The sequence below is a fragment of the Nematolebias whitei genome, chromosome 11, assembly GCF_014905685.2.
Source record: "Nematolebias whitei isolate Nwh7 chromosome 11, NemWhi1, whole genome shotgun sequence".
NCBI classification, from domain to species: domain Eukaryota; kingdom Metazoa; phylum Chordata; class Actinopteri; order Cyprinodontiformes; family Rivulidae; genus Nematolebias; species Nematolebias whitei.
Window position 1 is genome coordinate 35,245,859 of NC_056508.1, and position 11,958 is coordinate 35,257,816.

Consider the following 11,958-nt stretch of genomic DNA (forward strand, 5'->3'; position numbering starts at 1 on the left):
ACAGTATATATAATAGAACAACCAGTTAAATATGGCCAGATTAGTGAGCAATGGCTTGTCTAAATCTTGCAAAGGATGACATATTTCGCTGCATTCTAATCTCTAAAATTTTACTGGAAAAAATATATATTTGAATTGTTATAGGATGATAGCAATCTTCTTGACCCTTCAGCCTGCTCAAATTACAGACCAATCTCAAAACTCCCCTTTCTGTCCAAAATCCTGGAAAAAGTAGTTTTTACTCAGTTAAATCAGTTTTTAACTGAGAACAAAATCTTTGAGGTCTTTCAGTCTGGTTTCAAGCAGCTCCACAGCACTGAAACAGCTCTGGTTAGGGTTTGTAATGACATTTTAACAGCAAATGATTCTGGTCATTTTGTGGCTCTTGTACTCCTCGATCTTACTGCCGCTTTCGATACTGTTGACCACAGTATCCTCATCTCCCGGCTTGAACACTGTGTTGGGATTACAGGTGCTGCATTAGACTGGTTCCGCTCATACCTCTCTGACAGGACTTTTTGTGTGAAGGTGGGTAATAATCTATCCACTTCAATGCCTCTTTCCTGCGGTGTCCCACATGGCTTGATTCTCGGACCCCTTCTATTTTCGCTCTATCTGCTTCCGCTGGGGTCGATCCTAAGAAAACATGGTATTCCATTCCATTGCTACGCCAATGACTGTCAGATCTACCTGCCACTGAAACCAGCCAGTGCTTGTTCTGTCCACCCTCTCCTCAAATGTCTGGACGACATTAAGACATGGATGGCTTCAAATTTTCTAAGTTTAATGACCAGAAGACTGAAGTCATTGTCTTTAGCCCTAGCTCAGCTGCCGCCTCTTATCCTGTGAACCTGGACTCCCTTCAGCCTTATCTGAAGCACTCTGTTAAAAACCTCGGAGTGGTTTTTGACTCGGGTTTTAAGTTCGACAAACAGATCAGTTCAGTTCTGCAGAGAAGCTTCTTCCAACTGCGGCAGGTAGCTAAGCTCAAGCCAGTGCTGTCTAGACACGACCTTGAGACACTAGTCCATGCATTCATCACAACCCGCCTGGACTATTGTAATTCACTGTATGCTGGGGTCAGCCAGGCCTCTATCACACGGCTACAGCTCGTCCAGAATGCTGAAGCTCGGCTTTTAACCGGTACACCGAGGTATGAGCACATCACACCAGTTCTGTCCTCCCTACACTGGCTTCCTGTGAGAACTAGGATTGATTTCAAAATTCTCCTCCTGACCTATAAGTGCCTAAATGGCCTCGCACCCATCTACCTCTCTGAGCTACTGGAACCATATGTTCCCTCTCGGGCTCTGAGATCATCCGATCAGCTGCTTTTGGTTGTTCCAAAAACACGACTGAAGCTCCGAGGTGATCGGGCTTTTTCAGTCATGGGTCCCAAACTGTGGAACAACCAACATTAGGCATGCCACCTCCCTTCCTGTGTTCAAATCCCTGCTAAAAACATATCTGTTCTCTCTAGCGTTTCATACTGTGTGAGTTGATTTAATATATCTTGTTCCATGTCTTCATTTTAATGCTGTTTTAATTTTTTTTAAGGTATATTCTTAATGCTTTTTATTTCTCAGTGTTACCCTTGGGGGCCGAGATGGTGTAGAGGCAGGGCAGCCGGCTTGGGACCCAAAAGTCCCAGGTTCGATCCCCAGTCACTGCACATCACGTGGCGTCTCTGGGCAGCACGTCTCATCCCCAAAATGTCCCCCGGGCACTTTCAATAGCTGCCCACTGCACCACCTGGTGGTGGATGGGTTAAATGCAGAGACCAATTTCGCCATTGTATGGAAACATACAGTGCTGACATTGTGATGACATTATTATTATTATTATTATTATTAGTGTTAAGCACTTTGATAACAGTCTATCTGTTTTAAATTGTGCTCTATAAATAAATATGACTTGACTTGACTTCAGCTCCTCAGTCCTGTCAAAATGAAAATATATATCCAAACTTAAGTTGTTTAAAAGCTGCAACAGGCAAGTCAAACACAGAAACAGAAGACCACTTCAAGATGGAATAGCAATTTGTTAAACCTTTCAGACATGACAACAAAGACCATGCTCAATAATCCAGGTACATAATCCAAAATTTTTCAGTCAGGTCATCTGGACAGTTTCTATTTTTTGTGCTGAAACATTTCGCCTTCGGTCTGGAAGGCTTCATCAGTCAAGGAAACACAACAAAACTGATTCTTCCCCCAAAAGCTTACTCCAAAGTGGAACAAACCAGTTCTGCTTGTGATAAGATGGTCTCTTTGGTACGCCCCTCCTCCATTGCCGGCCCTCTTCCTTGTTGACAGGCCTGTCAAACTGGTTGAAAATAACAAAGTCATGGTCAATAATCCAGGTATACAATCCAACATTTTTCAGTCAGGTCATCTGGAAAAATAAACTGTCCAGATGACTTGACTGAAAAATGTTGGGCTTTCAGGCATGAGTTGTGAAATATTCAGAGAAGTTGAGAAGTCAACAGTTCTTTCGACACACCCTCAAAATTCTTTGCAGCTCTGAAAAAAATAAGCCTCCTCAGGATATTGGTGATGGCATTTTTTTTATCAGCTTGTTTGGTGCTGAAAGCAGGAAGGAAACTCTTCTCGTTGTTGATTTAACATAAGCAAAACTCTAAAATCTTTGTTCAGGAAAAAACACAAAAATCCAAACAATAAATTACACAAAAACAAATTATTGTTACAAAAATATTCAAACTAAGTACCAGAAGCAGCTTTTCATTGTCATCTCATGTGTTTAAAAAAATGTTTCCGTAAGAACGTGTCAAAATCTCAGAGCAACCCATCCATCCATCCATTTTCTTTACCCGCTTATTCCATTTTGGGTCACGGGGGTCGCTGGTGCCCATGTCCAGCAATCATTGTGCGAGGGGCGGGGTACACCCTGGACGGGTCGCAAGTCCATCACAGGGCCACATAGAGACAAACGAGACAAACAACCATTCACTCTCTCACTCACACCTAGGGACAATTTAGAGTTACCAATCAGCCTAACATGCATGTTTTTGGTCTGTGGGAGGAAACCGGAGTACCCGGAGAAAACCCACGCATGCACGGAGAGAACATGCAAACTCCACCCAGAAAGGCCCCCGGACCGGGGTTTGAACCAGGGACCTGCTCGCTGAGAGGCAGCAGCTCTACCAGTTGCGCCACCGTGCTGCCCTCAGAGCAACCTGAAAAGGCTAATCAGGATCTCACTGTGTCACAGTGAGGATTCAATAAACAGCTGTGGCTTGTCTTTAATCATACCCAGCATACACATTTAAATATTTTAAGAGCTACTCATTTAAATAATCAGCATCCGTGCAAAAACAAATAAACAAAAAAAAAAAAAAAAAGAAAAACCTGTAGTTCTTTCAGTTTCTCATTAAAATAGGTCAGAATAAATAACATTCAGATGAAACATTCAGAAGCATAACTCTGGCTGTGAACGGTTTGATCCTAATGGAACTAACCTTATGGAAACATTTCTACAACAACACAGGCTTTTTCATAATTTTCTTAACTGTTCACTAAGTTTGAATATGGACATAACATGAAGGATATTTAAAAAAAAAAAACTAAAAGTCATGTACTGTGTTTTAAATACATACACTTCTATTTTATATGTAAAAGTACAAATGTTGACTCATGCTGTTTTTAAACTTTTAAGCAGCTTGTGCATGTTACTCATGCAGGTGTCTGTGGTTTATTTGCTCATAAGAACAAAATCCATCTAGCCATAATCTATACCTGCTTGTTCTGTTCCTTTTAAGAACTAAATACACTGCCTGGCCAAAAAAAAAAAATAAAAGTTGCTACCTGAATTTAACTAAGCAAATAGGTACGAGCCTCCTATTGGATAATTACTGCATGGGTGATTATCTTTCAGCTGGCAACAAGTTATTTAACCCAAACTGGTGCAATGAGTTGCTTCTCATTTCTTAACAACCATGTTGAAAGATACATTGTGTGGTCGTGGAAAGGATGTCAGTCTGTTTGAGAAGGGTCAAATCACTGGCATCAAGCAGAGAAAACATCTAAGGAGATTGCAGAAACTACTAAAATTGGCTTAAGAACTGTCCAACACATTATTAAAAACAGGAAGGATAGTTGGGGACCCATCGTCTTCAAGGAAGAAATGTGGCCGGAAAAAAATCCTGAATGATCGTGATCGGCGATCACTTAAACATTTGGTTACATCAAAGAAACACAACAGTAGCACTCAGGACTATGTTTAATAGTGAAAGTACGAGCATTTCAACATGCACAAGGTGAAGGGAACTCAAGGGATTGGGACCGAACAGTAGTGATGAGAAAATGAAGCTTTTATGAAGTATTGAACCATTTACACTGACCTCTTGTGGCATTTTGCAATGCTGCTGTCAAATTAGGCATTTTGCTTTTAGTGGCACACACCAAGAACTTCAGTGACTAGTGTTAAAGAAACTACTGTGGTAAAAAACAGAATTTTAAAATTCACCAACTTACTATGTTGTCTGGTTTGAAAATGTATTCATGCTTACATGTTTTTGAATAAAGATTGATAAATGTGCATTGAAGAGATTTAATAAAAATGTTGCAATGGTATTGTGCTTGTGTAACTGTGGCAGAGTCCGAGTCTTTATGGTTCTTAAAATAACAATGAAATGATGTCTCCAGCATCTCCATGTTTGGAGCTGAAGTGTCTAATCATAGAGGAGGTATCATGATGCTTCAGTTGAACACACCAAACACTGCACCTGCAGAAATACACTAATGTAAAAAATAATAATAATTTGAGCCCATACTGATATATGATTATTAAAATCACATACATCATTTTACTGTAATTATATTAAATACATGGGTTAAATGGGTTAGACTTTTTTTTTTCATTCAACCTTTTATTTAGACAGGTAAATCCCATTGAGCCTCGAGGATTCATTTACAAGAGAGACCTGATTTCAACAAAGAATGATGACAACAATGGACAACAGCGACAACAATAAACAAATATAAAAAGGCATAAAGATTTTTTTTTTAATTAAAAAACAAAAAACAAATAGAATGGCTAAAAAAAGGAAAAGTAACAAAAAACAGCTAGAATATCTTCACTGCTGAACATTACTATAACTTTTTTGACATTTAAATACCAAAACCACCTTATCATGAGCAGAATGAAGTGTTCCCACATGTTAGAATGATCTCTTTCCCTGGCTGCCTCTATAATTACTCAGTTTCAACTAACAGCAAAAACACACCTACTCTCCAACAGATTACAAACATTTTAGAGCTGTTTTATAGTGTTGAGCACTCTCAATTCAAAACTGTCTCAACCTGTCACCTGTCAGAATCGAGACGAGGCGGTGCCAGGGAATCAGCTGTTTGGACCGCGAACCAGTCCAGAGCTCTGAACCAGTCAAGAGATTCATTCCGACAACGAAACAGTTTTTTGGGACGTCACGTGTCACGTGACTTTTTCCGCACCGAAACAAGCTCCGAAGCAGTGGTCCGATGTAATTTTACTGCAGGGTTCGAAGCATGTTTTGAAGCTTTTGTTTCATACTACCATCACTACCTAACAGCTGTGTAGCCTTAAGAAAACCACTAATCAGTGAGGCTAACTGGAAAAAAGGCTTCAGTTTGTTAGGGAGCATAAAGATTGGACTCTGGAGCAATGGAAGAAGGTCATGTGGTCTGATGAGTCCAGATTTACCCTGTTCCAGAGTGATGGGTGCATCAGGGTAAGAAGAGAGGCGGGTGATGTAATGCACCCATCATGCTTAGTCATCAATGCAATATCTTGATGAAAAATTAATGCAACACTGGGTGGAAATAGATCTTGTGACATTACAGAAGCTTATTGAAACAATGTCACAGTGTAATCAAAGCTAAAGGCAGTCCAATGAAATATTAGTGACCTTTTTTTGTGACGACTTTTTACTTGGCAAGGCAGTGTATAAAGTAAATTATTCTGTAGATATATTTTAAGGGAGTACACAGCTTTAAGAAAGGTTGTAAGAGCCAGTACCAATCAGTATACTAGTATACCGGTAATCAAATTTACACAAACTTGCAAGAACATAACTTGTTCTCATCATCGCTTATTAATTGAGACACCAATCAGGCAAAATAAATAATTGAATTTCCATCTTTAAAGCTAAAATAAATAGATTAACTGGCAGAAATTACATATGTTGAACATTCCCTGTGTTCCTGTTTTGTTCTCTCCATGACTGTAAAGTTACATGATATCAATGTTGATTTTTGTGAAATTGATCAAATATTATTTAATTTACAGTTCACTGATGTTTTAATAAAAGTATCAACGTAAGACAGTTGGGAGACTTTGAATTGCAAGGTAAAGCAGCGCTTAAGCAGTTTATTGATATTTTCATTAAATACATTTGTATTAATGAAGCTGAAGAAGTACTCGGCATCATTCAAAAATTATAGGTTCTTTGCAGTAACGACCACATCTATGTGGACAGCACTTCTTTCTTCCGGGGCAATCAGCATCATGATCGCAGAACTTATGACAGACGTATGTTGACAAAAGACGACCACAGCTTCCTGAAACACCAAACACAAACATGATGTTGTTGCTTTAACAACCGGAGAAGAGGAAAAAGCAAGGAACTTTGTCACTGTAGTCCGTGCTCACCAAGTTTTTCTCCAATGCACACATGTCCACACCCATTAAACCAGCATGTTTTACCATCTGGGCAGTCACCATCAATGCACTCTTCAATACATATTGCAAAGTCTGTACGTGCACTCACTGATGGAGAAAAGAAAAAAAGAAAACGATATATGCAAAGAATTAAAAACAAACAAACAAAGTTCCAAAATGTGAGTTCTGAGAGGAGACTGTTTTTAGTAAACTGTCCTGAAACAGGTCTCTGCACCACCCCCACTGAAAAGGATTTATAAGACCTTCAACAGCTATTATCTTTCTTGAATCAGGAGGGTCAGATACATCATTGGTCAATGCATAAAGTTGTTGATCTGGAAGTCATCTTCATGCACAGATGGTTACACTGTTGCAAAGGATTGAAATAATTTTAGACTTTGACCTGTTTTAGGGAAGTATAAACAATAAAAACAGCATAAAAACAGGTTTTATACTGAACATGTGTAAGAAATGATACATTTGATTAATTCTGGCATACCTGAGTATGGAATCACAAAAAAACAAAATGCTAAAAGCAAAGCAGCTGTTGATGAACAGTACGTGTTCATGTTGATTTATCACAATCAGCAATGAGCTCCTGAACTCCTGTAAATAACCTGTGGCCCGAGCAGCACATAAGATGCTGGGTCCTTGTGTCTGCAGAGTTACATTACAAAGTCACATTTTTTTTATACAGTTTTCAAAGTTCACCTGGCAACACAAATGATAGAATTGTTCAGATCAAATTTGTTGTTTTTATTACAAACTCCACCAGAGTTATTCTCTTTACACTGAGGTCCAACACCACCGGGGCAGCTGTGGTGCAGTAGTAGGGCAGCCAACTTGGGAGCAGAAAGTCACAAGTTCAACTCCCTGCCATGCCCACATGTTGTGGTATCCTTGAGCAAGACACAAAATCCCCAACTGCTTCCCGGGCAGTTTACATAGCTGCCCTCTGCTCCATTTGGATGTACGTATCTCACAAGTGATGGATTAAATGCAGAGCACAAATTTCAGCATTGTATAGAAATATACAATAGCTATGTTTAAATGCATAAAATTGTTTGACTGAATTGAACTGTTTGCAGATTAAATAATTTAAATCTATTGTTTACATGGGGGGCAGCACGGTGGGCAACTGGTAGAGCTGCTGCCTCTCAGTGAGCAGGTCCTTGGTTCAAACCCCGGTCCAGGGGCCTTTCTGTTTGCATGTTCTCTCCGTGCATGTGTGGGTTTTCTCCGGGTGCTCCGGTTTCCTCCCACAGACCAAAAACATGCATGTTAGGCTGATTGGTAACTCTAAATTGTCCCGAGGTGTGAGTGAGAGAGTGAATGGTTGTTTGTCTCGTTTGTCTCTGTGTGGCCCTGTGATGGACTTGCAACCCGTCCAGGGTGTACCCCGCCCCTCGCACAGTGATTGCTGGACATGGGCACCAGCGACCCCCGTGACCCAAAATGGAATAAACGGGTAAAGAAAATGGATGGATGGATGGATGTTTACATGGGCACAATCCGTTCAAGACTAGCCTTTACATGCAACGGGTTTTTATTCTGAATAGAAATACTGACATGCACAGAGTGGTAAACTTTCTTTAAAAAAAACACAGAAGAAGAAGTTCTAGTAGAAATGTTGTGCCGCTCACTGACCAATTTTCCTTCCTCGACATATTAGCATCTAACCAGGTGGAAATATGTGAGGTAGACATAGGTCGCACATGCGCAGTCAAGTCGGTTTTCCACAATCAGAAAAAAATGAACAGATTAAGTGTTTACATGCACCGTTGGGATTATGAATCGTCATAAACCACCCCTCTCATTCAGATTACAAATTCTTTTAGATTGAGCTGAATCAACAAAGAATAATCCGAATGGAGCGTTTACATAACACAATTTTATTCTAAATGGCTGTTTAATCTGATTACTTATGTCCTTATAAAGATAGCTGCTGATGGCAATCCATAGCACTTGAACTGAAAATAAACCTGTTACAGCTACAATACTAAACGTGAGATCAAGTTATTCTGAGCTGAAATGAAGCATTAAACTATTATGGAAACCATAGTAAAATATGCCCCACAAATGAGAAATCTTGAATCTAAATGCACTTTATTTATGATTTTATATTCTAGATGTAGGCAAATTGAACTTGTTTACAAAGTTTTCAGCAGAAGACTTTATACAAAACTAGTAAAAAAGAAATAAAAAAAATTAAAAAAACACAACACCTTGAACAGGAAGGTGTCATAGGTGTCAGTAAGTGGGATTGTTTTGTCAACAAAAAAAAAACCTAACAGACTGATTTGTCAAATCAGTGTGCTGATTTGTTAAAAATGTGTCTAAAGGAAAACAGTTTTTATTTGAGCAAGTGACCCAACATGATTTTAATCGTGTTTTACTAAAAGGTTTGATCAATCCTATGTTAAAAAATATCCAAATGTGTGTGTGTGTGTGTGTGTGTAAATTTATGTAAATACTTTGGTAAATATTGTTTTCCGTACTTGGAATAGGAGGGGCATGGGCAGACCCATAGTCAAACACACATTTGTCAGATCCAGGGCAGTCTCGGTCACTGTGACATGGGTTAAAAAGTGCAAAGGACTCAAAATATTTTGGACAGTGACCTGATTTCCCAAAGGTGTTGGGTTAAGATTAACAGGAGTGTCTAAGAACGACGACAACGACGACGACAATAGCATCAACAGATTATATGTTTTTATGTGCAGGAAAATAAAAAAACAACAACAATTTACCAGGTTTTGGCTTAATTGAGTTTGATGGCACAAACAGACAAAATACTATAAGCAGAGCAGCTATTGTTGAACAGTGTGTCCTCGTGTTGACTTATCACAGTCAGAAATGAGCTCCTGCTTGGATAAATATCCTGGTAAATAAACAGCAGTCTGAGCAGCACACATGATGCTGGGTCCTTGTGTACGCAGTTACTTTATGAAGTTATTCACTGACAGACACTCACTCACTTATGATGCTGGGACTTTTACTTATATTTTAAAAGATTGTTTTTACCATACAAACTGTCAAAACATGTTTTGATGCTAACTTTAAGGTATGACTTGATTACTTTTATTGATCTCTTGTTTTTGTTCTTTTCCTGCATCATGAAGGACCCCACTCACCCAGCACACACACTTTTTGCCCCACTCACCTCAGGAAGGAGGTTGAGGAGCATTAAATGTAGAACCACTAGACTGAGGAACAGCTTCTACCCTGAGGCTGTTAGACTTATGAATCTCTAACTAGAATAATCACTGTGTAAAACCATATGTTGCTGCTGATCTGTTTCATGTTGCTGCTGATCTGTTTCAATGTTGATGTGTTCATGCGTGCACATCCGCTCACACAGACTCATGTTCATGTTTGTGCTGATGTTCAATGTTTTATGTTATGAGTGCTTAGTGTATATTTAGTTGATGTTTTTCTTAGTTCATATCTTAGATGTTATTACTGTTTTTCTTATACATTTTATTGGTGGATGTAACTGGGACCCTGTGTACATAATTTCGCTCCACCACATGTACCACATGAGGTGCGAATGACAATAAAGAAACTCTGACTCTGACTCTGACTCAGATCTGTTAACTCGGTTTTGATTACATATAATAAACCCCACTCCAGAGAGTTATTGTGTGATAAATGAACTGATGTCCAACACCACAGAAAAATGCATAACTTAGCAAAAAAAATAAAAATAAATCACCTTCCTCCCTTCACCACGTTTAAGCTGAAATGCTATAAACTTGTCTTTATTCAAAAGACTGTAACTAATATATTACTGACACCTGCATGAGTAACAATGTAAGTGGAGTTATTTTCTCAAAAACTAATGAAATTACAGTTGAGTTAAGAAAAATATTTAGCTGAACTGACAGTAGTAAGACGATCTTCCTTTTTTTATTATTATTTATTATGAGAGTGAAGTTGAATCTGTTTTGTTGCTGTTTCCTTGTACCATATTCCATTTACCCTGAGTAAACCATTATATTTTTCCATTCAGCCTGCCACCCTCACCTGTCCCCAACAAGCGTTCAGCCCAGGTGTTTCTTTCACTCTCACCCAGCTTGTTATTTAAAGCATCCTTTGTCACCACCTCACCGTCGGCTCATTGTTCTGCAAACATGTCAAATGTCTCAGTCCTCCTCGTGCCTCCTTGTGTATTCCTCTGCGTTTTCATGTAAGTTTTGCTGCCTCGTCAGCCTTTCATTTTTGGGAATCAATATCTTCATTTTTATTTTACGTCCCCCTCCCTGTTTCACCTGTACTTAAGTTTGGGTTTAACCTACTGGACCGTGATAGCATTGAGGTACAATCCATAATCTTTGAAGCATTAATCAAAACTGTCTTATCCAATCACAATTCAGATATGTTTTATTAAAAAGCACCAATTTAGAAGATAGTTTAACAAATTTGTCAATATAAGAAAGCAGAAACACGCATACATCATTTTATTGATATTTTAGTCATAGAGCCAAAGAAGTGTGTACTGGGCTGTATGGTGTAGCTCAGCTGGCGGCTTGAAGGAACACGGGCTCTTTGCAGTAACGACCACATCTGTGAGAACAGCATTTCTTCATCCCAGGACAATCATAGTCATCATCACATAACGTATGACAGACATATGTTGATGGAACACTGTGGCAGCTCCCTGAAACACCAGACACAAAATAAATATTTAGCTGTTGTTTACCAAGCAACTGGGCAAGATGAAAAAGTGAGGACCTGCAATCGGGACTTACCTGGTTTTGGTCCAGTGCACTCATGACCACACCCATTGAAGCAGCATCTTTGACCAAATGGGCAGTCCCCATCTGCAGAGCACTCTTCAACACATATTCCTGGTTCTGGACATGATGGCATTACTGCAAGGGCAGAGTAAATGTATAACCTTATTATTTTAAAAGCAGAAAATCTGAACATGTGAGTTTTAAGAAAACAATTTCTTCTTACATAAGAACCTGTCTTGGTGTGATATTAATATTATTTCTTTAAACGAGTTTAAAAACCTATTTACCAGCTACAGTAATAGGGTTAATATATGCTTCTTAATTGGATCAGGAGGGGCACAGATTGATTCATGGTCAAACTGACAGCATTTTCTATCTCCAGGGGATTCTGCTTCATAGTTACATGGTGGTGCTGGCAGAGTGATTTATGGACTGATACCTGGTTTTAGAGACGTCTTAGGTTAACATTAATGGGATTGTTTGTTTTTTTTAGTTAGATGAACATCCAGAAAAAAAAAGCACATTTAAATTAAAACAGCTTTTTCTTTGAAAATATGGAGAA

The 11,958-nt window shown here is 39.0% G+C and overlaps 1 protein-coding gene across 1 annotated transcript; it reads right to left on the reverse strand.

The window, feature by feature from the left end:
- Nucleotides 1-6,423: 6,423 nt before the first annotated feature.
- Nucleotides 6,424-11,529, reverse strand: LOC119417294 (antileukoproteinase-like). Its single transcript, XM_037684503.1, has 4 exons — nt 11,409-11,529; nt 11,180-11,317; nt 6,703-6,765; nt 6,424-6,557 (listed from the first exon to the last, which is right to left on the reverse strand). Exons 1-4 carry the CDS (start codon nt 11,527-11,529, stop codon nt 6,424-6,426), a joined length of 456 nt encoding a protein of 151 aa, XP_037540431.1.
- Nucleotides 11,530-11,958: the final 429 nt, after the last annotated feature.